The sequence below is a fragment of the Ictalurus furcatus genome, chromosome 11 (assembly GCF_023375685.1).
Source record: "Ictalurus furcatus strain D&B chromosome 11, Billie_1.0, whole genome shotgun sequence".
Taxonomy (NCBI): domain Eukaryota; kingdom Metazoa; phylum Chordata; class Actinopteri; order Siluriformes; family Ictaluridae; genus Ictalurus; species Ictalurus furcatus.
In genome coordinates this window covers 22910003-22937521 of record NC_071265.1, presented here as the reverse complement: position 1 = coordinate 22937521, position 27519 = coordinate 22910003, and the positions used below count along the sequence as shown (strand labels likewise).

At 42.9% G+C, this 27519-nt stretch overlaps 1 protein-coding gene across 3 annotated transcripts in view; it reads left to right on the top strand.

The window, feature by feature from the left end:
- plxna1b (plexin A1b) overlaps positions 1–27108 on the top strand; it is a 236687-nt gene extending 209579 nt beyond the window's left edge. For all 3 annotated transcript variants that reach the window (XM_053636054.1, XM_053636055.1, XM_053636056.1), the window contains exons 18-32: positions 118–357; positions 3711–3854; positions 5901–6135; positions 7843–7985; positions 9323–9579; positions 12609–12675; positions 15183–15329; positions 18903–19062; positions 19182–19285; positions 20004–20100; positions 20517–20707; positions 21775–21944; positions 22112–22324; positions 23426–23576; positions 26206–27108. In XM_053636054.1, the coding sequence (XP_053492029.1) occupies positions 118–357; positions 3711–3854; positions 5901–6135; positions 7843–7985; positions 9323–9579; positions 12609–12675; positions 15183–15329; positions 18903–19062; positions 19182–19285; positions 20004–20100; positions 20517–20707; positions 21775–21944; positions 22112–22324; positions 23426–23576; positions 26206–26301 (2415 nt within the window). In that variant the 3' untranslated portion in view covers positions 26302–27108. The remainder of the gene's footprint in view (positions 1–117; positions 358–3710; positions 3855–5900; positions 6136–7842; positions 7986–9322; positions 9580–12608; positions 12676–15182; positions 15330–18902; positions 19063–19181; positions 19286–20003; positions 20101–20516; positions 20708–21774; positions 21945–22111; positions 22325–23425; positions 23577–26205) is intronic.
- The last annotated feature ends 411 nt before the right edge of the window (positions 27109–27519 follow it).

The following is a 27519-nucleotide window of genomic DNA, read 5'->3' as shown; positions in this document are numbered from 1 at the left end:
TGACCTTTTATTGAATGTTCAGTGTTTTTATCCATTTTTAAGAGTGTCTATAAATGAAATGATGAAATCCCAAAGAGGGTTGACGTCTTTTTCCCCTTCTCCTCCTCTTGCTCTCAGAACTGTACGGTGGTCAATAACACAGTGATGGTGTGCCTGGCACCCTCAGTGGCAGGTTCAGACCCTGAGAGAAGCGTTTCGGAGGCGGGCACCAGTCCAGATGAGATCGGCTTTATTATGGATAATGTCCAGTCACTGCTGGTGGTCAATGAGAGTTTCACCAACTACCCTGACCCTGTGTTTGAACCCCTGCTTCCTACCATGCTGGAGCTCAAGCCAGGTTCACCTCTCATTCTCAAGGTAGGGGTCTGACTCTGCTTTAACAATACAACCATTTACCTACGCAATCTCTCTCTCGACCTGACTGTTTAAACAGTGAAGGTCACTGAAGCAGGAAGTATGTTTATTCATTGAAATGTAATAGTTTTATGATGTCACACTCTGTCTGTCTCACTGAAATGTGGGCATGGGTGGCAGTTAAAGTCCTGAGCCGTTGATCTGAAGGATGTGAGTTCCGATATCGAGGTGCCAATATTTACAGTTTAGCCACATTTTAGACATTTATTTTGAAGACCAGGGAGCAGTCTCAGAAAAATATGCTTTTCAATGTTTTCAGTGCAGTTCACTGAAGGGGAAAGGACATGGGACATGAAAAAAACATTTACTTCTGGTTGCAGTTTTCTTCACTTTATCTGTGCTGACTTTATCTAGGTCAGAGGTATTCACTGTGTGGAGCGAAAGAATAAAAAGAAATGTAAGACTTTGATGAGACTTGCAAACCTTTGCACATATAGGAGTGCCGCATTTTAACGTTTGTGTACAATGGAACATACTCCAAAATACACCAAAAGAGCTGTCTTTTTCAGAATAAAAATGGCAGATGAGCTAATTGGCGTTTTTGTGCAGGTTTTTTGACTTCACCGCTATTAGCAGACACACTCTGGAAGCCCCTCCCCCATTCCCCATTTTACACTAGTAATGTTTGGGCCTGTGCTCATGGTGCTTGAAAGAAGAGCTGATGTGGTGCTTTGCTTTCTGTCAAAGCAAATGGTTTATAAATAACGAATGCTAACGATTATTGGACGGTGTTACGACCCGGTCTGGGTCGGACCGCGACATAAATAAAATAATGGGTTGGCGAGACCAGGATTACGTTTGCTTTGTCTCTTATTCTCACCTTTCATATATATATATATATATATATATATATATATAGAGAGAGAGAGAGAGAGAGAGAGAGAGAGAGAGAGATAGATAGAGATAGATAGATAGATAGTGGTTTAAACGTCAGAAGCTGACCAGGCTAAAATAATAAACAAAATTTCCCTCTAACTGTACAAAAATAAACTAGCTATCGTATAAGAAAAGAAAACAAAAATGCATTTTCTTCCCTCACTCCCTAATGAAGCCAAAACCAAGAGAAACGCGAACCAACATAAATTGCACCGACTTCCTACTAACCACCATTACCAGTGCACTATTTACAAAGGTGACTATTAATGTATGTAATTTAACAAAAAATAATATATTAATATATATATATATATATATATATATGTGTATGTATATATATATATATGTATATATATATATTCACACACACACACGTGTACCACTCGATTCTTAAAGGGGCAGAGCATAAACAAATAAAGTCAATAACAGGCTTAAGGTCACACACAGGAGAAATCAACATATGTAAAGCACTCCTATCTACACAAAGCAACGGCAATGATCTGCCACGGGATGGAGACTGACGAGGCTTAAGTACACCGCTGGAAACGTGCAGCCAACCGATCATGTCGCACAAGGCAGGAGCAGGCGTGGACGAGATGTGATCATCCAGCGGCAAGCCGGAACGTGACACATAAAGTGGGTGGGGCCTAAAGAAGGGGGAGGAGACAAGACACAAATCCCACCACCGATATAGACTCACTAACGGCACATAGCGCAAACAGAAATACACTGGAGAACGTAACAGACGGTGCACTTTGCTTTTCTGCTCAAGGGGGCGCAAGTTCTCCAGAAACTGGGAAGTGGGCCTCGAGGGTAAAAAGTTTGAATGCATCTAAACTAGGTGAATATCGATCTATGAATTCACAAGCCTTGGTCTTGTGAGCCAAAACATGGTTATTATTAAGTAGTGCTCACACTGAGCTCTTCCTTACTGTTGCTTGATGCACATCTGGAAAAAAAATAAATAAAATCGCCATCGTGTCCACTGACATACACTAGGGTTTTGTTGGTAAAATTCTGGTTCGTCTCTATACCTGCTCGGATTTTCTTGTTAGCAATGTTGGCACTTCTGCAAATATCCTGGCTGCCAAAGAACCGCTGCTGGGTCTTTGAGCAAGGACACTGAACACCCTTAACCCTCAATTGTCAAGCTTCATGCTTAGATTATCTTTATTATTCCATATGAATAGACGTAAATAATACTTATTTCCCTATTTAACAATGCTAAAATCCTTTTGAACAGCCAGACTTGTTCACCGTCTTGTCTGATTCAGAGTGATGTCCTTAGAATATCAGCAACCTGTCTCTCAGTCACTGATAGCAACTGAAAGACTGTTTACTCTCCCCAGCATTCATTCCTCTCCTTTTTGAGCTGGCAATGCTTTAACCCATCTCCTCTGGTGATACTGACTTTATCCCCCCATCCCCCCCCCCCTCCTCTGTCCCCTCTCTTGCCTGAACTTCAAAGCCCTAGTTTGAAAACCCGTTGTGGTATTTTTAATGGAAAAATATTTCTTTTTCCCCTGAGCCAATTCGAATGTAAATACCGTAGCAAGCAGCACCGTGACTCCCATAACCAACTTTCTATAGTTAAATCAAACTCCGTAATGAAACCTTTTTGATTACTACTCTCCTGCCAAGCAGCAGAACCCCCCTCTCACCCTACATACAAATTAAGAGCAGCAAATCAACCCAATTCCATTAAATAATTGCAGATAAATTAGATGTGCATCAGATTTTCTGTGCAATTAATTTTTTTTTTTCCTCCTTTTCTTTTTTTTTTTTTTTTTTTTTTGGTGCAAGGCCTCCTGGGTATATCATGAGGTGTGTGTGTGTGTGAGAATAAATCAACATGTGAGCGTCGCACACGTGCTTGCGTGTGTCACTATTTCTGGGTTTTATTTACACGTTTAATTGGATCCCCTCCGGTGGTTAATATCTCTGCGCACACTGCCATGCCAACCTTTCTCTGTCTATTCCGCCCCCAGGCTTGCCTTGCTCTCCCCCTGGGGAGAGGGGATGTTGGATATTGGCAAACTGACTATATCCATGAAAATGTTGGAATCCAGCATTTCATTGGCTCATTTAGAAGAGCCTTTATATGATTAGCGCTCTCTTTTTTTTTCTTCTTCTTCTTTTTTTTTAAATCCAAATCTCATAAACGTGGAAACGAAACGATTACGGCTTTTTATAAACTCCATCATCCTTACAGAGTGACTGAAGCTGAAGTCAGGTCTTTGTATGCATCTCTGAAGGTTATGTCTGAATATGGCCAATGGGGGATAAAGACGTTTACTTGGATACTGCGGTACTGATTCAGCAGTCATCTGACCCGAAGCTGAAACACGCCCATAATTTTTTACAGCTGACTGCTTGATACATGTAGTACATACTTAAACCTTTGCATTTGTGTGTTTTAGGGGAAGAACTTGATCCCAGCAGCTCCTGGTAATGCCAAGATGAACTACACCGTGTTGATAGGCGACGAGCCGTGTGTTTTGACCGTGTCGGAGACTCAGCTGCTGTGTGAATGGCCTGACCTCACTGGCCAGCACAAAGTGACCGTGAGTTCACACACAGCCCTCACCTTACACCTCTGTAGCCCTACCGTTAGACCATTTAAACATTTCACTTCCTTCCTAAAGCTATACTAGAAATGTTTTATCTGACGGTATGTTAAATCCATTAGGAACCATTGTTCTTTTTTTTTTTTTCTTTTTTTTTTTTTGCACATAAGCAAAATATATGAATTTTCCCTCAACACGCCAGTAGGAAAAGGGTTTATTTAAATGTGTGCGCTCTGCTCAAATGTCAGCATTCCTCTTATGATGTTTGCAGTTTTATTACTGCATCATGGTGTTGCCTAAGGTCCTGATCGCAGTAATGTAGTATACTTGGGTGTTGGGTTCCAGTTTAATATTCATAAAAGACATCAAATGGAAAATAATCAATGATGTAATGGTGTGAAGCAGCCCAGTTAGCGTTAGCATCCCGAAGATGATTACGTATACAGTCATGTCCCTTTTCCACAGCAGTTTTTCCAACAGTTTTTGAACTGATTAAAAATGGCACATCATACTTTTTTTATAGTCACGTACGGTTGCATTTAATGCTGTGGAACGTCCAAGAAACAAATTAGGTTCTGTTATCACTTACGTTATAGCCGCTATAAACAAGTCTGTGGTTTAAAGAGTTACTAGTGTATTAGAGCAAGCACATTGATCTAAACGTTACTGCACCACTGTCCGAGCCCTCCTGTTATAGAACGTTAATCAACACCTTCTGACCAGAAATTCAACAGCGTTGTGGTATTAAAAACTAATAAGAGCCCAGAGCAGTATACTGGAAGTATTCAGTGAGCAGCTCAGTCAGCTTTTCCTCAGATTTTATGAAGAAAGATAATACCTTGCCTAGACTCTGTTAAATGCCAGACCTTCACTCGCTTTCCACCCAAAGCTGCATTAAACAAACATTTAGGGTCTGCTTTTATACCTGATTTCCTTTTTTTTTTCTTTTTTTCTCCCCCGAACAGAATGTTTTCTTCGTCTCATCTCTCATGAGAGCATTTATCCTCTATTGCATCTTCTCAATTCTTCATTGTTGTTGTTTACCCTGCATTTATTCATTTTAACCTCTGGTAAAAAAATAAATAAATAAATAAATAAATAATAAATGTTCATGTTCAGATGTGATAGTAAATGGTTTTGTCTATAGAGATTTGGGAAAAGGTGATTGTATTTACAGCCAGTAATGATTAGTGTGCTACGAGACAAGCCGATCTGTTTTTTTCTTTTTCTTTTTTTAAACAGTAAATTCCAATCTTAAAGCTGGAGCTGCTTTCTTTTTTTTCTTTTTTTTTTTTTTTCCCCCTCACGGATTTTATACATTAATTTTCTTAATCTACCAAGGGTATTAAAATAGCATTCTGCTATTTTTCCCAAGCTGTCTGCTCTCCTTCTGAGCAAAAAAAGCCCTGAGGAGGAAAAAAGATAGATGGGGGGGGGTAAGGAAAGAGAGGGGGTAGGCAGAACAAAAAAGAATGCGAGCCCCTCTGAGACCTGCAGGCCCAGATGTTTGTCCTCGACCTATATACTCTGACCTATATACGAGCTGGGTGAGGGAGCCGAACATCTAGGGTGCTTTTTGTTTTCTCCTTTCGTCTCACGTGCTGCATCCGTTTTCTCTCGTTTGTGCACTTCTCTCTTTAACCCGTCAAAAGTGCTTTCACGCTGCGCTGTGCTCTCTCGCCTTCTCTGTACGGACTACACTTCCCGCTATGCACCTCTGCCTGGTTAAATTGCGAGCGCGTTGTAGAGACGTGCTAGTCCCGAGCCTAACGTAGTTTGTAATAGCCTTCTGTGGTCGGGGCCGTTTAATTAATGTGCTCTGTGTGGAGGTGTGAGGTCTTAGTGGGTTTAATGGGAAAAGCTTTAGTCTGCATGTTCCTGGTAATTACAGCTGTTAACAGCCACTTACTACAGAACACTCAACAGAGACATTAAGTGAAAATGCGGAAAACAGGGGGAGGTGCTACACTTCACACATTTTGGTAAAAAAAAAAAAAAAAAAGTGTGTTTGTATTTGTGTGTGTGTACATGTGTGTGGTGCAGGTGCGTGTTGGAGGGTTCGAGTACTCCCCTGGTACGCTGCAGATCTATTCGGACAGTCTGCTCACCCTGCCCGCCATCATCGGCATCGGGGCCGGAGGAGGCCTGCTGCTGCTCATCATCATCATAGTCCTCATCGCATACAAGCGCAAGTCCCGCGACGCCGACCGCACACTCAAACGCCTGCAGCTGCAGATGGACAACCTGGAGTCCAGAGTGGCAATCGAGTGCAAGGAGGGTATGACCACTTCCTGTCTCACTCGCTTTACTTCCTGTCTTTTTCATATAACGTATTGCCAAGCGCGATCCGAGTTGCCATTTTTCTTTGACCCTTTTCCTTCTATATCCTTTTCTTTCTTTCTTTCTTTCTTTCTTAACTTCTTCTGTATCATGTTTTTTCTTCTTTTTTTGTTTATTTTTTCGTTGTTGTTTTTATCATTATTAATTGAGCATTTTCTATAACTTTTCTTTATTTGTGGGTTCTTTTTGTTGATGCATTGTCGATATCTACTTTTTTCTTCCGTGTTATATTGAATTTTCCTTTTCACTCTTTTTATTCTGCATAACAATCTTTATTTCTTTCTGGGTTTTTTTCCCTTTCTTTTCATTTCTTTTTCCTTTTTTTCTTTCGAATATTTTTTGTTTTATAACTCGGTTTTTTTTTTTTTTGTTTCTCTTTATCGATTCTATCAGCTTCTCTTTCCCTTTCTGTTATGTTCCTTTGTACTTTTGCTTGTTACTGACTCACTGATCAAAAAATGCTCCTCCTAATGGCAATGCTTGCCCCTCTCTCTCTCTCTCTCTCTCTCTCTCTCTCTCTCTCTCTCTCTCTCTCTCTCTGCATTGTGAACGGCGTGAGACCAGGCAGCCGTTATCTCAGTGTGGGTCTGCCCTGAGGCGATGCCCTCGTCCGTGTCCCAGCCATGAGATTATGCAGACATGTAGACCCAGAGAGAGAGAGGGATGAGAGAGAGCAAGTGCTTATGAGATAACAGGAGGAATGATCTCTAGGATGAACAGAGATTGAGTGCGAGGGAAAGAAAGCGAGAGCTCCGTTGTCCCTTTATTGCCATGTTCTCTGAAGTACTAGAGGAAACAGTTTATGCACACTTTCTTTTAATTCTCTTCCCTCTATGTGTAGCTTCAGTTTTAGTAAAAAAAAAATATATATATATATATATTTCCCCCCGCGTTTGTGCTTCATTTCTTTGGTTATCCATTGATCTGTTAGTCATGGCAGTAAATAATGCAGGTACTGATTGTTTAGACAGGTAAGCAGTGTACGTCTGAGAGGAACAAGACAGTTGTCAAAGATCGCTTCTCTTCAGACAAAACAAATATTAATACATTCCAATGAACCTCCCTCCCCTGCGCATTGTCTCTCTTGCTCTCGGGCTCTCGCCTCTCTTGCTTCATCCGCTCCGCTTTCCTCATTAAGTTGCCAGCGGAGTCTCGGGCCTGTCAATAACCCACAATTCACCTCTCCTGTCCAGACAGGATGTCAAAGGTTGACATCCACGCCTGCTAAACTCTTCCCCCTCACCTGCCCTGCAGTGCCTGAAAGAGACAGGCACACGGCTGCCCACACTCTTGCCTGTCAGAAATTATAAACACCCCCCTGCCAGAGCCTGTCCTCCCCACAAACAGGCATCTGCTGCAGCATCCTAAAGGAAGTGTTAAATCCCTCTGACAAGAGGCTGCACTTTTACCGGCCTGCTGATATTAATTGGTAAAGAGAATCTAGTTAGGACATATTTTGTCTTCTTCAGACTACGTGAAGGGCTTGGCTAACCATGGTCGACACTGCAGGAACAAACTGGTCGGTTCCAGTTTGCTTTATTGCACATTTAATCTCTCTATCTCCACTGCGAGGTATCAGAGTAGAGTAGGCAATGTGCTTTTATATAACTTTTTAATATAAACCTGCCCGTGTGTCTGTCCACAGCGTTTGCTGAACTGCAGACCGATATCCACGAGCTGACTCAAGAGCTAGATGGAGCAGGGATTCCGTTCCTGGATTACCGGACCTACGCTATGAGAGTGCTCTTCCCTGGCATCGAGGATCATCCTGTGTTGAAGGAGATGGAGGTACAATGCACTGTGCGCACACACGCACACGTTCACGCGTCTCATGAAAGTCATGATTCATTCTAGTTATCCTCAATGAACCTTTATTCTGGTTTAGGTGTGTACGTGAAGATTCTTCTTCCGATGCAGCTATTAATAGGATTATGATCGGATTATTAGGCTGCATGTGAACGTGGCTACTGATGTATACCGTTCCACACTGTGCTCTCTCTCTCTCTCTCTCTCACACACACACACAGAGACAGAAAGCACATCTCATGATGCATAATTGGTAAAGTAGGTGTGTTGCATTGGCTTTCTATTCATATCTCTGGTGGAATCAGCTCTTGTGCTATATGGATCAATTTCTTATTATGCTGCTACTAAGTTGCAATCCTGGCCTCTCCAGAGACCGACACACACATTTCTAAATAAATGCTCTCTGAAAGATAGCGGCGCTTTATTCCACTGTTTAGGAGCTGTTAGAATGGGGCAGCTGCTCTGAGTGCCATCTCATTTCCCCTGTGTATTATGTAGCTCTAAGATGTTGTCTGCGAAGCAGAATGGGGAGTGTAGATGGCTAAACTTTTAAAGCCTTATTTTTTTTTTTTTTTTGCACTCAAATTGAATATAATCCACGCAAAATTCAGTGTAAGCGCAAAAACTATATGGAGGCTCTTTTCCTTCTGAATTCTATTAACTCGAATATGAGCTCAGCATCGAGTCCCTACACTGATTCGGTACACCCATTACATGAGGCTAGTCAATAACGAGGAAGAAGAAAAACTCAGCAGGGATATCGGTGTTGATCATATTCTGCTTCGTTCTTTCGGTCGTTAATTGTTTCATAGACGACACGGTACAAGTATGTTATTGCTGTGATTGGTGGTCTACTTGAAAACTGGCCTATTAGCAACACGGGCTGTAATATATCAGTCAGGCTAGATTCGATTTAATAATGACCCCCATTCAAGCAGGGTCTCTTTATTATGCTGACAAGTTAAAAGTGTTTCCCAGCCTGTTTAGTCTGTGAAGCTTGCTGCAAAAGCCAAATGTTCTGGCTTATTAGCCAGACTGAGTCAATCTGTATCAATAAAACAAGCTCGGTGTGAATTGGAGATCAAAAACAACTCTAAGATATAATGACTAGTCTGGGCTCTTTTGAGAACGAATCAAAGACGCACGCGTCTTGCGCTGCCACTTAAGCTAGTCGGCGAAGAGAAACCTGAAAATGGCTGCGCAGATGGCGCCTTGAACAGTCCAAAAACACATCGATTCTCACAGTCTCCTCAATAGAGCTTTTAACATTGAAATGATGCATCACCTCCTGCTCCGTCGCTCCTGTCCTCCTCCGTCAGGTGCCGGCTAACGTGGAGAAGGCGCTGACGCTGTTCGGGCAGCTCCTGAACAAGAAGCACTTCCTGCTGACGTTTATCCGCACACTGGAGGCCCAGCGCTCGTTCTCAATGCGCGACAGAGGCAACGTGGCCTCGCTCATCATGAGTGCGCTGCAGGGGGAGATGGAGTATGCTACAGGAGTCCTCAAGCAGCTGCTGTCTGACCTCATCGACAAAAACCTGGAGAGCAAGAACCACCCCAAACTGCTGCTCCGCAGGTACCTGGACCCTTTTGTATGCATGTTTTTAGATAACTGCATGGTGTATGCTTTAATGTGTTGATGATTGAGGACATGGCAGGTCATTTGTCGCCCTCGCTTTGCCTCTGTTACTGTTCACGCCAGAATCCTTTCCTCGCACCATCTCTGTGTCTTCACTTCTGTCTGAGAATATTACACACCTGAGCACACAGGCCCCCCAGAGAGAGCGCGAGCGAGAGAGAGAAAGAGAGCGGGAGAGAGAGAGGGAACAAGTTATTTTAGGCATAGCAGGAGATGAACAGATATAGAGGAACAGAGGAGGAAATGATCATAGGGAATGGATACACATACTTTCTAAACAGCAAAACAGTCATTACTGTCCAGAGATGTGGAGAAGGAACAGAATTGGATTATGTGGGTGTGGCGATAACTGATTCTTGGATGTATATTTAAACAAAAATGATGACCATTTTGTGCGTTCGCGTATTCACACCTACACACCCCTTCTTTAGACTTTTCCCACATTTTGATATACACAGTGTGTCTAACATTTGAATGTACAAAATATTTTTCAACAAAAAAAGCAGACATTTGTTTGTTGCAAGAGTAATCCCCCCCCCCCTCCCCCCCACACCCCCAGGTGAGTATCCACCTTCGGATGCAGATAGAGCTGCAGGGATACAGCTTTGCACTTCTGACTCATGATATTTTTCTACCCATTTTCCTTGAGTATAATTGCTCAAGCCCCGTCAGATTGAATGGAGATCATTGATGAACAATAATTTTCATGTTTTCCCCACAGACTCCTAGTCAGTTTGAGGAATAGACAGTTCTAGCACATTTTGAACCACTCCAGTAAGGCTGGGCGATAAGACACAAATATCATATCGCGATACTTGAGGACTTGATTTCTACCATACACAATGTGTATCACAGTATATAATGTAACTTACAAGCTGTCCGCAAAACAGTAGTAAGATTTAACAACAACAACAAAAAACCCCACAGTTCAACTGAATTTGATGGTACTTTTCTTTAATGCCTCCAAAGACAAAGATGATAAAAAAAAATTAATTTTATTACAACAAATCAACGGCATCCATTCAGTACCAATTAATTTGTAATTATTTAAAACATTTTTAAAAAATGCATTACCATGCCATCTCAGAAAAGTGTATCGTGTAAACATTTATCTCAATATTGAAATTAGATCGATATATCGCCCAGCCCGACACTCCAGTGTAGATTTGGCAGTATGTTTAGGGTCGGAAGGTAAACCTCCACCCCAGCTTCACGCCTCTTGAAGATTGGAGCAGGTTCTCTTCTAGGATCAGCCTGTATTTGGTTCCGTCCATCTTGCTCGTTTAATGACATTATCTGAATTAGTTCAATTTCCAGGCTGTAACACTACAAGGGGATGAATACATACACAAAGTATTGTATGCTATATATTGCCTGAAATACAGTTGTGCCCAAAAGTTTGCATACCCCTTTTAAGAGCCGGGGGATGTAAACTTTTGAACAGGATGATCTGTGTAAATTATTCTGTTTAAAGATCTTTTTTTTTCTTTCCGTTTTGTACTGCCCTTCAGACGCTAAATAAGATGTCTCCCAGAAGACAAAATACTAACAATGTACACCAATCATCCTGTTCAAAAGTTTACACCCCCCTGGCTCTTAATGCATCGTGTTGCCTTCTTGAGCATCAGTGAATGTTTGCACCTTTTGTAATAGTTGTGTACGAGTCCCTCAGTTGTCCTCAGTATGAAAAGATGGATCTCAACATCATATAGCCAATGCTGGAAATTGGTCAAATATTTAGAATATGATGGAAAAGCAAAGAATGTGCAGGACCTGGAGGGTTTTTCTGAAGAACAGTGGGCAGTTTAACTGCTCAGGACAAACAAGGGACTCATGAATGACTATCACAAAACAAAAAAAAAAAACAGTCATGGATCATCCATGTAACAACACACAGTATTAAGAATCAAACATATGTAAACTTTTGAAACATCTGCTATGTGAAATAGCTTATTCAGGACAGTACTAAATAAAAAACATGGGATTTTTATGATCCCTCTTATTTTGTTAACAGTCAGATTTGACAGATTCTGCAAGGGGTATGCAAACTTTTGGGCACAACTGTATGTAAAAAAAAAACAAAACAAAACAAAACAAAACAAAGGTCTAGCTGAGCGCTGTGCGTACATAGTTTCCCGAAGTTGCTCCAAAACATGAGTTGCCTGATCTAGGTGTACTCTCCACTGGGGCTTGTGTAAGAGCATGTTTTGTTCAGGTACTCCTGTCTGTGCTCACTCCAGCCATACCTTCCTCCAGCAGATTTACAAGAAAAAGCAGTGCCTGAAGTTCAAACGCACACAAGCAGGCACAGTCCTCGACCCCCTCCCCCCCTTCTTTTCTGCCGGCTCAGTGTTTCTCTCCCTCATTTAAACTTAGCACTGCCTCATTTCTCTGCGCGTTTCATCTGTCTGTGTGTGAGCGAGTGAATAATTAAAAAGAAGGGAAGGAGAAAACAGTTTACCCCCGCTCTCTCCTTCCACTTCTCTCCCCCTCCGTTAACAGATTAGCGCTAATAAAGTCCGCTAATTACTTTGTCTGTTAATTTGCTTCATTCCGAGGGACTCGTGCGAGGGTTGTTATGCGGCAGGTTTCTGCTCAACTAGAAAAGTTACTGAATTACTCTAATTGGTGCGTTTTCTTAATGAGGATTGGTGGTTTGCTTTGGAGAGTCGGAAGAAAATGAGCAACGGGCCTAGTAATATTGCTCATTCGTTCGGGCGCGTGTCGGTTCGCGGGCCGCGTTACGCTCGGGATCGTCTCGCGTTCGTTAGCGCAGGTGGTGCTGTTGGTCTTTAGCTCACTGCTGTCAGAGTGGAATTAAACGGCCTCCAATTCTCAGGAGATCATACGCAGAGTGTTTAGTAGTCCCGAGGCAAGCCATTACATAGTTTCTTGAAGCTTGAAGTAATGTTTATCTGACATTAATTTCTTTTTCGCCCTATCCCAACCCCTCCCCCCTCTTTTAGGACGGAGTCTGTAGCAGAGAAAATGCTGACAAACTGGTTCACCTTCCTCCTGTACAAGTTCCTGAAGGTGAGTGAGTGTGTTCTTGTGTGTCGGTGTGTTATTAAGCGTCTTTTTGTGCGCGTCCTTTTTGATTCTGTACACGCATGTGTGTTTGTGTGCGAGTACATGTGGTGTGTGTATTTTGTGCGTACGTGTGAACATAACAGCTTGAGGTTCCTAGTGTTTGTGTATCCTTTATTGACCTTGGGTGTCTTGCAAAGGCTTATGGGAGATTGAGTTCAGTGACAGCACAGAATCTGCCATATGTCCCTGGCAGAGAGACTTTCTCAGTCTCTCAACCATGAGCCGTGCACATGCCCATGCAGCCAGGACTCTATATATAGCCTTTTTATTTGATTTTATTTTCTGCGTCTGACTTCCAAATATCTTTGGTTTGTAGAAGTGAGTTATTAGACACACGGATATAGGAATCAAAAGAAGTCACTGCTCAAGAGATGCTGAAGCGTGCATGGATATTTAATGATCCTTGCGATGCAATGAATGAGATGAACCTGCTTTACTTTTTTTGATAAGGGCTTGGAGCGTACGTTGTTTTGTTTGTTTGTTTTTGCACTTTGATATGCTGGTTCACATCATGACATGAGTTTGACTAAGCATTTCAATCATGTAACTGCTAAAGAGATATTAAGTCATGATTCACATTAAAATCAACACACACACACACACAGACTTTGCTGATATGAAAGTGAGAAGCCCAAATCCAGTAGCTGTCAGAGTATTTGTGCCTGTCTCCTGTCTGTTGCTGCTCATAAACAGCTGTCTGTTTAATTAGCCTCGATACTAACGAGCCCAATGAGGCGGAGACATATGGAGGGTAGTGGGGGGGAGACGAGCGAGAAACTCCGAGGGTACGGATGCCACAAAGGGGCCGCGTGCACTTCTGTTCAATTTTCTGTTGACTTTAGTAGTTGTTTATTAGCAAGAGGAACTTGAGGTCCAGAAACCCCTACAAAGCAATACACGATGTGTGAGGAAGTTATTAGGTTTAATTAATTGAATTGTTGCTAATTAATTGTGGATAATTTGGCTGCCAATGTGCACCCCGTCAAGCGTGGTTTTCTGGTCCTATGATAAGAGATGCTCAGCAAGCAGCAAAGGAAACCTTTGTGTAGAGGAGGACAAACAATACACTAAATGGGAAAGGACATGAAAGGACAAAGATAAAGAACAGTTCACAAGGGAGAGCAGGAAAGAAAGGTAGAACTTGTGAAAGATGAGAGGAGGCAGTGCGTAGGAAGGAATGATTGAGAAAAGTGAGGGAGCGAGGCGGTTTCAGCTCTCGTCTCATTGCCGGTTTGACACATTTCATGCTCTGAAGTGCTTCACCAGCACTTTCCTCCACAGTCATTAGCCTTCTATTAACCCCTCCATCAATTGGCACCCGCCTCCTTCACACAGACTCCGCAGCTCATTCAGACTCGCTCTGGGCTCCGTCCGTGCTGAATAGGGAATGCTCAGGGGAGCAGCGGCAGCTTACGCTGCTTTCGCCCTGTTTTTGTTTTCCCTGACTGCAGGAATTACTCATGCATCCTGAAGGACTCTTTTGATAGATTGTGTCCTGCGAGTTTATGCTGAACTTGGACAACGAGCCCCTCTCACCCTGCAGTTTGGCACAGAGGAAACAAGCATCCTCGGTGTCTAGATGAGCGCAGAAATCATTAATCCATAACAGAGGGACTGGTCTACAGAACAATACCCATCAGTGATCCTTTCATTCTCTCCAGTGGGCTATGAAACAAGAGCAGAAACACTGAAGCAGCAGAAATGCGTTTCCACACTGTACGCTCGGAATGAGTGTGTATGTTGGGAATTAATTGGAGTTTAATATACCTTGCGTTCAGATGATGGGAAAACAGTTTAGAGAAAACCGAGAGGTGGTAATGGCCCTTGGTATAATTCCAGAGCCATTTAGACCTAAACTACATCTGCACTCCGAAATGGGATTTTTAAATATTTAACTCCTCATTACAATTATATACCGTATGTGTTGGCCTGGGAGAAACCCTGTACATTTTCCACTATGTATAGTTCTGGAAACTTTTAAAAATCTTATTTAACGGTTTAAAAAAAACAACAAAGGGACAAAATCACATTTAAAGGTTCATTGCAATTGCATTGAAATATGCCCTGCCTACCTCTACATTTATAACCTAATCTACATATGGAAAAAAAAACTCATTTCCCATTATAATCTTTAATTCTTTCAATTTAGGCAGTAGCGTTATCATTATCAGATAATCAGCATCATCCACAGCAGTCTCTGGCTCCTCATCTCCCCCTTGGCATTAAACACAAGCCTGTTCACATTGATCACTGCCTGTACCTCCATTTATGCTGAAATAATATTCCAGATACTGTCTATACTGTCTTTAAGTCAGTTCTGGAGAAAACCAGACGTAGATATAAATTAGAAATATACTCTTCAATATTCTCAATGCTAATGCAAATTTTTCCTTTGTTCATTATGTGCACTCACTGTGTGTGTATGTGTGTGTGGACTTGTTTGTGTACAGGAGTGTGCAGGAGAGCCTCTCTTCATGCTCTACTGTGCAATGAAGCAGCAGATGGAGAAAGGGCCGATAGACGCCATCACAGGAGAAGCGCGCTACTCTCTCAGTGAAGACAAACTGATCAGACAGCAGATCGACTATAAGACCCTGGTCAGTAGCTTTACACCGAGAGTGTGGAACAGCAGTAGCTCTTCACACACAGCTAGAGATGCATGTTAAAGCTGCTCTCACGTCAATACCACACCACTCTGCCCTTTGATTTCAGATTATGCCTGTGCTATGGTGCCGTTGCTACTGTACCCGCACTGAGAAGCCTTATTATTCATCAGATACAAAATTCTTCCTTAAATGCAGCTCAGAAGCTATTTCTGCTAGCATTTATTTTCTCCTGTACTGTTTTTCGTAATGTTAACATGATTTTGTTACTTTCGTTTTTAACATTACGTTGGAAATGTGCTACTTGTTTGTTATGAAAATTTAAATTTTTTGAAATCATAGTCAGTGTAACTGGTATGGCCTTTTCTAGTCACTGTAACTGGTATGTCCTTTTCTGGGCGGTGTAACTGGTGGGGTCTTGTGTAGGCGGTGTAACTGGTGGGGTCTTGTGTGGGCGGTGTAACTGGTGGGGTCTTGTGTAGGCAGTGTAACTGGTGGGGTCTTGTGTAGGCAGTGTAACTGGTGGGGTCTTATGTAGGCAGTGTAACTGGTGTGTAGTCAGTGTAACTGGTATGGCGTTTTCTAGTCAGTGTAACTGGTGGGGTCTTGTGTAGGCAGTGTAATTGGTGTGTAGTCAGTGTAACTGGTATGGCCTTTTCTAGTTGGTGTAACTGGTGGGGTCTTGTGTAGGCGGTGTAACTGGTAAGGCCTTTTCTAGTCAGTGTAACTGGTAAGGCCTTTTCTAGTCAGTGTAACTGGTGGGGTCTTGTGTGGGCGGTGTAACTGGTGGGGTCTTGTGTAGGCAGTGTAACTGGTGGGGTCTTATGTAGGCAGTGTAACTGGTGTGTAGTCAGTGTAACTGGTATGGCGTTTTCTAGTCAGTGTAACTGGTGGGGTGTTGTGTAGGCAGTGTAATTGGTGTGTAGTCAGTGTAACTGGTATGGCCTTTTCTAGTTGGTGTAACTGGTGGGGTCTTGTGTAGGCGGTGTAACTGGTGGGGTCTTGTGTAGTCGGTGTAATTGGTGGGGTCTTGTGTAGGTGGTGTAACTGGTAAGGCCTTTTCTAGTCGTTGTAACTGGTAAGGCCTTTTCTAGTCGGTGTAACTGGTAAGGCCTTTTCAAGGCAGTGTAACTGGTAAGGCCTTTTCTAATCGGTGTAACTGGTAAGGCCTTTTCTAGTCAGTGTAATTGGTGGGGTCTTGTGTAGTCGGTGTAACTGGTGGGGTCTTGTGTAGGCAGTGTAACTGGTGTGTAGTCGGTGTAACTGGTGGGGTATTGTGTAGGCGGTGTAACTGGTGGGGTCTTGTGTAGTCGGTGTAACTGGTAAGGCCTTTTCTAGTTGGTGTAACTGGTAAGGCCTTTTCTAGTCGGTGTAACTGGTAAGGCCTTTTCTAGTCGGTGTAACTGGTGGGGTCTTGTGTAGGCAGTGTAACTGGTGGGGTCTTGTGTAGGCGGTGTAACTGGTGGGGTCTTGTGTGGGCGGTGTAACTGGTGGGGTCTTGTGTGGGCGGTGTAACTGGTGGGGTCTTATGTAGGCAGTGTAATGTGTGTGGTCAGTGTAACTGGTATGGCCTTTTCTAGTCAGTGTAACTAATAGGGTCTTGTGTAGGCAGTGTAACTGGTGGGGTCTTGTGTAGTCGGTGTAACTGGTGGAGTCTTGTGTAGGTGGTGTAACTGGTAAGGCCTTTTCTAGTCAGTGTAACTGGTGGGGTCTTGTGTAGTCGGTGTAACTGGTGGAGTCTTGTGTAGGTGGTGTAACTGGTATGGCCTTTTCTAGTCAGTGTAACTGGTGGCATCTTGTGTAGTCGGTGTAACTGGTGGGGTCCTGTGTAGTCGGTGTAACTGGTGGGTTCTTGTGTAGGCGGTGTAACTGGTGGGGTCTTGTGTAGGCGTTGTAATTAGGGTCTTGTGTAGGCAGTGTAACTGGTGTGTAGTCGGTGTAACTGGTGGGGTCTTGTGTGGGCGGTGTAACTGGTGGGGTCTTGTGTGGGCAGTGTAACTGGTGGGGTCTTGTGTGGGCGGTGTAACTGGTGGGGTCTTGTGTGGGCGGTGTAACTGGTGGGGTCTTGTGGGGGCGGTGTAACTGGTGGGGTCTTGTGGGGGCGGTGTAACTGGTGGGGACTTGTGTGGGTGGTGTAACTGGTGGGGTCTTGTGTGGGTGGTGTAACTGGTGGGGTCTTGTGGGGGCGGTGTAACTGGTGTGTAGTCAGTGCAACTGGTATGGCCTTTTCTAGTCAGTGTAACTGGTGGGGTCTTGTGTAGGCGGTGTAACTGGTGGGGTCCTGTGTAGTCGGTGTAACTGGTGGGTTCTTGTGTAGGCGGTGTAACTGGTGGGGTCTTGTGTAGGCGTTGTAATTAGGGTCTTGTGTAGGCAGTGTAACTGGTGTGTAGTCGGTGTAACTGGTGGGGTCTTGTGTGGGCGGTGTAACTGGTGGGGTCTTGTGGGGGCGGTGTAACTGGTGGGGTCTTGTGTGGGCGGTGTAACTGGTGGGGTCTTGTGTGGGCGGTGTAACTGGTGGGGTCTTGTGGGGGCGGTGTAACTGGTGGGGTCTTGTGGGGGCGGTGTAACTGGTGGGGACTTGTGTGGGTGGTGTAACTGGTGGGGTCTTGTGTGGGTGGTTTAACTGATGGGGTCTTGTGGGGGCGGTGTAACTGGTGTGTAGTCAGTGTAACTGGTATGGCCTTTTCTAGTCAGTGTAACTGGTGGGGTCTTGTGTAGGCGGTGTAACTGGTGGGGTCTTCTGTAGTCTGTGTAACTGGTAAGGCCTTTTCTAGTCGGTGTAACTGGTGGGGTCTTGTGTAGGCGGTGTAACTGGTGGGGTCTTGTGTGGGTGGTGTAACTGGTGGGGTCTTGTGTGGGTGGTGTAACTGGTGGGGTCTTGTGGGGGCGGTGTAACTGGTGTGTAGTCAGTGTAACTGGTATGGCCTTTTCTAGTCAGTGTAACTGGTGGGGTCTTGTGTAGGCGGTGTAACTGGTGGGGTCTTCTGTAGTCTGTGTAACTGGTAAGGCCTTTTCTAGTCGGTGTAACTGGTGGGGTCTTGTGTAGGCAGTGTAACTGGTGGGGTCTTTTGTAGGCAATGTAACTGGTGTGTAAGTGTAGGCAGTGTAACTGGTATGGCCTTTTCTAACTGGTGGGGTCTTGTGTGGGCGGTGTAACTGGTGGGGTCTTGTGTGGGCGGTGTAACTGGTGGGGTCTTGTGGGGGCGGTGTAATTGGTGGGGTCTTGTGGGGGCGGTGTAACTGGTGGGGGTCTTGTGGGGGCGGTGTAACTGGTGGGGGTCTTGTGTGGGTGGTGTAACTGGTGGGGTCTTGTGTAGGCGGTGTAACTGGTGGGGTCTTGTGTAGGCGGTGTAACTGGTGGGGTCTTCTGTAGGCAGTGTAACTCGTGGGGTCTTGTGTAGGTGGTGTAACTGGTGTGTAGTCAGTTTAACTGGTATGGCCTTTTCTAGTCAGTGTAACAGGTGGGTTTTTGTGTAGTCAATGTAACTGGTATAATGTCTGAAAATAGCAATGTGTGTATCATGATCATTTAGAGCATTGAGTTTAATGTCTCTGCTCTGTTCACAGACACTGCACTGCGTCAACCCAGAGAACGAGAATGCATCCGAGGTCACGGTCAAATGCCTGAACTGTGACACCATCACTCAGGTGAAGGAGAAACTGCTGGACGCAGTGTATAAGGGCAGCCCGTACTCTCAGAGACCCAAGGCAGGAGACATGGATCTGGGTAAGAGAGCTACTCTAGTTCCACAGACATTTAAAGGCACCGAGTCCTCAGTCCACTGTAAATTAACGGTTGCCAGCAGCTAATCTGAACGGCTCTCACTTTAACCCATTTGTGTGTAGAATGGCGTCAGGGCCGAATGGCTAGAATCATTCTCCAGGACGAAGACGTCACCACCAAGATCGATAATGACTGGAAACGCCTCAATACACTTGCTCACTACCAGGTAATCACAATCTCATATCCATTCAATAGCAAAGCAATTACAACCAATGGCCCAACACCTCCTGCACCACTAGGTTACTATGGCAACATCCCAACAACCTAGCACGTTCACAAGCTGCCAGGTAACCATAGCAACTCCCCAACAGGGAATGATAGCAAGCCTTTACACTGCAGAAGGACTATTCAACCAGCAGCACAAATCCGCCCTATTTCAGTTTTTCGGTGGTCTGCATGAGGCAGATAATCAATCAGTAATGTGCAACAAACAAGGTTTATAAATTAATATGTAATTTATAATAACACGCTTCTATTTATGCATCCTAATATTTTGTTAATAATTGGACTCAATCAAAATAAAAATAAAAAACCCTTTTATGTATAAACATCAATTGGAATAGAGTGAAGTGATTGAGGGAAAACGCTGAAGTTAATTTCTATCCAATTAAACAAGTTGGGTCATTCTTTTTAAATTGCTGTTTAAATCGCATCAACTTCTTACAATGATCACGCTCACATTGGGAATATTTGCCTACATTCTACGAGTATGCATTGGATTCAGAACAAAAGCTGGGTGGCAAAAATTGTCTTGTGAAGCAGCGAAAGAGGAGTTTATTTTTTTTTGATAAAGAAAAGATAAAGCTCTCTGTCTCTCTCTCTCTCTCTCTCTCTCTGTGTGTGTGTGTGTGTGTGTGTGTGTGTGTGTGTGTGTGTGTGTGTAGGTTACTGATGGCTCAGTGATGGCTCTGGTCCCTAAGCAGAACTCTGCTTATAACATCTCCAACTCCTCTACGTTTACCAAGTCCCTCAGTCGATACGGTTAGAGCTGTCTTTTTCATATTTCAGTAACCTGTAACTGTGTGATTTAATATTTGATTGGCTGCTGGAGTAGCACAGACTGTCAAGATTTTGATGACAGACATTAATTCCTGAATCTGAGAGAGAGGCTGCAAGTGAGAGAATGTGAAAGAATGGCATGTTACATGAGTGACAGTAAGGAGTGTTGCCTCTTTAAATGCGACAGATTCTTTCCATCGCTGAAAAGCTTTGCGTCACATTTGAGCAACTCGCAATAGCAGTAATGGCAGCTATTCCATCATGTCGTCTTTTATCCATCATCGTTGTTTTGTAGTCTTTAAATGTTTGACTGATTTTTTTTTTTTTATACTCTTTCTTCCTCTCATTCCTCCTGTCTTTCTAAGTAATTCCTTCCTCCGTTTCTTTATTCATCACAGAGAGTATGTTGAGGACAGCCAGTAGTCCTGACAGTCTGCGCTCGCGGACCCCCATGATCACTCCGGATCTGGAGAGTGGAACCAAACTCTGGCATCTGGTCAAGAACCACGACCACTCGGACCAGAGGGAGGGAGACCGCGGCAGCAAGATGGTCTCTGAGATCTACCTGACCCGCCTGCTCGCAACCAAGGTAGATAAGACACGAGCTCATACGCAGGCCCATGTTCCTGTCTTAACCCTAGATTTTCTATGTCTTTTATGTAGCTTCTCTCTATAGCCAGGTCATGTTGACCTTTGTATGTGAAAGGCTAGTCCCTGATTAACATTTAGCAGCAGGTCCAGTCTGACACGCACCACTGTATCTTAATTAGACCAGTGACCTTTGCTTATCGAGCTGTTTTGGGGAAAAAGAAATCTGGCTTTTCTCCTCATCTGCACTCCTATCTCCTGTCAGTATAGAGATCTCTGATTGAGATGTCTCTGCTTTAACTGCTTCGAAGCCACACTTCCCATAATCCTCTTGGGCCCCTCAGGGGTGCTATTTAATCATTAACTGCATATGAAGCTCCAGGCAAGTTAGGTCATGTTTTTCAGACCACTGATGATTCACCAGAGGTCTTAGTCTACATCAATTTCCTGATCCTCATCTGCACTGCATAGTTTAGTGGTTTCCTGTTCTAACGCACTATTTTAATCTCAGAAAGAGTTTGTTAATGAGTTGGGTGTTGGGAAGAGAGTAAGCACAACAGTACAAAGTTTTGTTACATCATAATTTTTTTTGTTTGTTTGTTTAATTTATTCCTCTTGATCCATGCTTCTCAAAATGGGGTTCAGAGACCCGAGGGATAGCCAGGGGGCCCGAGATTTTCAAATTTTGTTACAGTGACCATTACCAGAGCCACCATGATTATGCCTATAAATAACGCCAACTAGAATCTAATAACATGGTTTTAAAAAAGGTTCCGTAGGTGGAAATTTCCGAAATAGGAAAAGCTCTCTGGCCTCAATAAATAGCCAGAATATTATTGTACGTATTCTTAAATAATGTGCCCAATTTATATTAGTTTCAAAAGTTTGAGAACTCCTGCCCTAGATGAAATAAGGTTCGCTTTTAATTTAGTGGCTCCTTCCTCGTTCACCTTCCTTTTGATTTTTTTGTCTTGTTTATTGTAAAGAGCATTATTTGGCCATAAGATATGAAACTTGTTTTATTTGCAATTGGAAAGCTAACTTTAATATTGTGTGTGTGTGTGACAGGGTACATTACAGAAGTTTGTAGACGACCTGTTTGAGACCATCTTCAGCACGGCCCATAGAGGCAGCGCACTCCCTCTCGCTATCAAATACATGTTCGACTTCCTGGATGAGCAGGCTGACAAACACCAGATAACAGACCCAGATGTCAGGCACACGTGGAAAAGTAACTGGTTAGTATCTGATGTACCATGGTTCGACGGTGATTGGGTTTTTAAATGCGTATGGAAGTCTGTATTGACCTAAAAGTGTACAATAACGAGGACTTGACGATGTGCCGTGTTAAGTGCTTTGTCTCTGTCTCTTCTCTTTATTCTGTATTCACTCTCCGTCTCTGCAGTTTGCCATTAAGGTTCTGGGTGAATGTGATAAAGAATCCTCAGTTTGTCTTTGACATCCATAAGAACAGCATCACAGACGCGTGTCTGTCTGTAGTAGCTCAGACCTTCATGGACTCGTGTTCTACGTCAGAACACAAGCTGGGCAAAGACTCACCCTCGAACAAGTTGCTCTACGCTAAAGACATCCCTAACTACAAGAACTGGGTTGAGAGGTAAGTCATTGTTTATGCTTGCCTCAGCAGTATGTGCTTGCGATGTGTTCGAGATGGGCAAACTAGCGATGGCGTTATCATAACTGTTAGCCTTTAAGACAGCATGAACGTTAACAGTAGCGTTACACTCTGATTCATTTGAGGATAAAAGCAAAGAGCTCAGATTCAGAACCTCTGCACAAAGGGCCACAGTGCATCTGACACTTTTGGTACACTTTTCTGGCACCAACCTTCAGGATCTTGAAGCTTACAATCTGATTGGCTCGCCGTACTTCTATGTATACAGTGATAGCACAGTGGTTAAGTTATTGGGTTACTGATCGGAAGGTCGTGTGTTCAAGCCCTGCCAAGTCGTCACTGTTGGGCCCTTGAGCAAGGCCCTTAACCCTGAACTGCTCAGATGTATAAATGCCTGAAATGAAATGATATATATGCACTTCCATGCACCAGTTTTCAGCAGGAAAACAAACTTTTGCACACCAAGGTTTTTTGGAGCTCATTTCACAGAATCCTGTCAGAATCCTGTCTTTTAAAAGTTTTGTTTAAAGCAGTAAGAGGTGAGTAAATAAGCTTGCATGTTTGTCGACAGGATACAGGAAAAGCTCTGTTGTCAGTCAAAATGCCTCTTCCTGGGAAAGTAGGTGGTTCTTGGCCACATATATTGGCGAAACGTGCCAGGCCATCTAGCAACCATTCGAAATCTGGCTTGCGAAACATATGAAGGTTAGGAAACTCATGTTTACATAGACTTGTTAGGCGACTAAATGTAGAACGTTGGATCTTAAAACGTTGAATTTGTTTTTCTTGGCCTTCAAGCACACAAATTTGAACAAATCAATTTGTACTCGAGCAGTGAGGTTTGTTCTGACAGGCCTAATGAACATGTGTCACTGCTCATTTTTTCATGATGGGTGAAAATTATATTACGTTCCAAAAATAGCAAGTGGTCATATTGTAAAATATAAAAAAAGCATTAAGATGCATTAAAAAATTGATTTTTAATCGCACGTTTTAACCCTTATGCTACTTATTGATTTTCTGTGTTAACATGGACATGTCCCTTCTCTCTCTCTCTCTCTCTCTCTCTCTCTCTCTCTCTAGATATTATTCTGATATCTCTCGGATGCCAGCGATCAGTGATCAGGATATGAGTGCGTATTTGGCCGAGCAGTCCCGCCTTCACCTGAGCCAGTTCAACAGCATGAGCGCCCTGCATGAGATCTACTCCTATATCACCAAGTACAAAGATGAAGTAAGCGCTCATACACACACACACACACACACACGCGCACAGATATAAAGCTGCTCATACTGAGATGCCACACCATAACTTGAGCAGTGTATTGTTGTTGTTGTTGTTGTTGTTATTATTATTATTATTATTATTATTAGGGGCCAAGGTGCTCTGGCACCTATTGTATCTGTTAGTTTTCTGCTTATTATTATTATTCCGCTCTTGAGTCTTTAGCAGCCCCTAGAAAGTTATGAAATTTGGCAGACAGTAAGAGGACAGTCTCAAAATTATCCATAGCAATCTATCTCCGTCTCTATATTAATCCCTCTAGCGCCACCAACAGCTCAATATTGCACTAGGCTTTCTGCTAATAACTTTTGAACCATACATGCTAAAAACAAAATTCTTCTTCCGCCTGGCTCGTGCTGAGTCGAACGGCCCCCGTGGTTTTAATTTCCACTTGACTAGATTTTCCGCCATTTTGAATTTTCAGAAAAACCTACTTTTTTTTTTTATTCCTCCTAGACCGTTCATCCGATTTTCACAAAATTCGAAGAAAGCGATAATCTTCCTACGATGCTGGCAAAAAAGTTCTTAAAAACAACTTTTTGATGGACCAAACCGTTCTCGAACAACGCACAAATGAATCCAATGCCAAGCACGCCAAAATGGACGCGAGGCTATATCTCTGAAACGCTTTAGCGTGTTCATACCAAACTTGGTGTATGTCATGGCTATCATGACTTGAGGGTACCTGTACAGTTTCATTACAGCACCACGTAGTGGTCATGTGATATGAAAAAAGCACATTTAGCTTATGAATGATTTGTCCTAAAATCATGAAACTGGTCTCCACAGATTCCATTTTGGCAGTTGGCCATTTTGAATTTAGTCTTAAACACTGATTTTATGGAAGACTTGGCACATTGTTACAAAAATTGGTAGGTGGCATCACAATCAAAAGTACTCAAAACGTTTCAGGGCGCCTTGTGGTCAACAATTATAACTCAATTACAAAAAAATGCTAATAGCTTTTGACTACTTTTGTGCATTGTCGTGAGATTGGTGTTCTCAGATTCCCTGGGTCATGCAGAGAACAATATCAGCTATGCCATGGTAGGCTAAAATTCCTGCCCGCCCTTTAGAATTTTCTGAAAAACCTACTTTTTCAAACTGGTCCCAGCTCGTTCGTCCAATTTTGATGAGATCCATAAGAGATCATCTTCAGACCGTGTTGGCAAAAGTTTATCAAAAGCTTTCGGATAAACCAAACCGTTCTCAAGTAACGTGTGAACTAATTCTATTGCGATTGCGTCGAAAACGGATGTGAGGCTATATCTCCATAGTGCATTAGCATTTTCAGACCAAACTTAGTAGCTGTCATTGGCATCATGACTTGAAAGTACCTGCGTTGTTTTGGAACAGCAAAATTATAATGCAATTTCAAAAAATGGTAATTGCTTTTGATTACTTCTGCCCATTGTCATGAGACTGGTCTTCCTCAAGAACACCGATAACAGTTAGGCCACAGTCGGCCAAACTTACTCTCCGCCATTTTGATTTTGGGGGGAAAAAAAACGAAAACAAAACACCTTTTTGAACTTCTCCTAGACCGTTCATCTGATTTTCACCAAAACTGAAACAAATCATCTTCAGACCATTTTGACAAAAAGTCATTGAACTCAAGTTGATTGGTCAAACCCTTCTCGAATGACGCATAAATAAATGTGAAAGCGATCATGCCAAAATGGACACAATGCTATATCTCCGTAATGCTTTTACTCATCAGACCAAACTTCGTATATGTAATGAGCATCATAACTTGACGGTACCTGCTCAGTTTTGGAACAGCACCACCTAGTGTTCACGAGACATGAATTTTTTTGCATATAAATTCTGAATGGTTTGTCATGATCAATCATGACCAAGCTAAAAATCATGCTTGCTTAGCTCCTCACTTTGCTTCTGTATTGTTTGGTCCCAGAATTGCTGCTTGCAGCTATATTTATTATTATTATTATTATTGCAGCCAAATAATGCTTCAGCATGCTGACTTACACACTTACGACCTGTGAAGTTGTCACTATATTGTTGATTTTCCAAGGTATCTTTAAATGACTAAAATGAACCGTAAGCTAGCAGATACTGTATATTTTAGATAGCAAAACGGATCATTTCCGAGAACAGAATAAGGAGAATATGTCCTGTTGTTATCCTGCAGTAATTATTGTTTTTGGACCTATTGGCCAGCGGCATTTTAGTATCTCCCCTCACTGAACCTTTAGCCAAATAACAGTCAGTCCTGCCGCTCCGTTATTGCACCCCGTGTGTGCGCGTCCCTGTGCGCACATGTACGCTGTGATTTTGTTTTTCTGGATAATGTAACACAGCTGGCTCCATTAGCACTGCGCCTCATCATGTGTCATTATGCTTTAAAAGCACAAGCACATGCACCCCCGTCGTATTCCGGCTTTAATAGACATGTGAGCGCAGATCAAAAACAGAGGCAGACAGGACGGACTGATCGATTGGTGGATTGATAGATAGTCCTCGGTGCATTGTAGTTCCACTTTGTGCTTCTTTCTTTGTTTTGTTCTTTTTCTTTCTTTATCTCACACTCTATTTTCTCTCTCCCTCTCCCCTGTAGATCCTGTGTGCGTTGGAGCGGGACGAGCAGGCGCGCAGGCAGAGGTTGAGGAGTAAGCTTGAGCAGGTGATTGACACCATGGCTCTGAGCAGCTGATCAGGGCTCCGAGCATTCATGACACACAAACTGAAGTCACACACTCCCCCCGAAACACACACTGCAAAGAACTGGCGCAGTACACTGGAGCTACTACAGAGCTGGGCACACACTATTCGTCTGTGTGAGTGTGTGTGTGTGTGTATATATATATATATATGTGTGTGTGTGTGTCTGTGTGAGTGTGTCAACACAAGGACACATAACAGAAAGCATTTTGATTGTTGTCATTGGTGTATAACCTTTTGAATATTATTTAGTTGTGATTTGTGTGTGCTGGACCTCTTCACACATAGAAACACACACACACTTTTGCTCATCATTTTTGAAGACTCAAGAAGGATGAATTCTGGGATGCCTACACTCCAGCCATGCTAATGGTCAGGTGTTGTCACGACACACCCGAGAGTTCGCACAGAAGACAAAGGACATTTCAATTTGTGTGATTTATTTTTTTTTGTTGTTGTTAATTCTTATTTTTATGTTGTACAAATGTAACGGACTGCCCTCTCTCTGCTCTCTTTTTGCCACTCGTGTTACTGCTGAATTTGCACAGTTTACAGAAAAACAGTACAAAGGACAAATCTTCAGATTATTATATATGTATATAAATACTGCTACAATTTTCAGCCAAGTGAAAACTACCATTGAGATTTTTTTGCTATCTTATCACTGAAAATAGAATCGACAAAGACGAATTAGATATTTAAGCAAAAGAAAAAAAAATTACATAGGAAGGAAAAAAAACTAAAAAAAAAAAAAAAAGAAAAAAAAAAAGAAGAAAATGAATAAAATGTTGTCCTGTGCCATGTTTTATTTGAATGTCGTTTAGTGAAAAAGGCATTTTGTTACATGGGAATGTGCTATGATTTTGTTTTAATATGATCTTGCCTGATGACTGAAAAAAAAACAATATGAAAAAAAATGTTTGGAGTAGATAATAGTGCAGGTAAGCTAGAATTCTCCAGAGTGTAGAAGTTAAAGAGCTCTGCGAACCAAATGCGCTCGACTACCTTCCTTCACCACGACGTGTGCCGCTCTTTCTCGAGTTTCCTTCCTCTTCGTGCGCAACGCATATGGAGGAAGAGCAGTAGATTTACGCGGGCTCCTTTTTCTCTTGGTCTCTCATATGAGAGAGAGAGAGAGAGAGAGAGGTGAAGCTCTTAATTCATCACTGCTTCAAACTCAGATCAGTGAGAGAGGGTGAGCGAGTGAGTG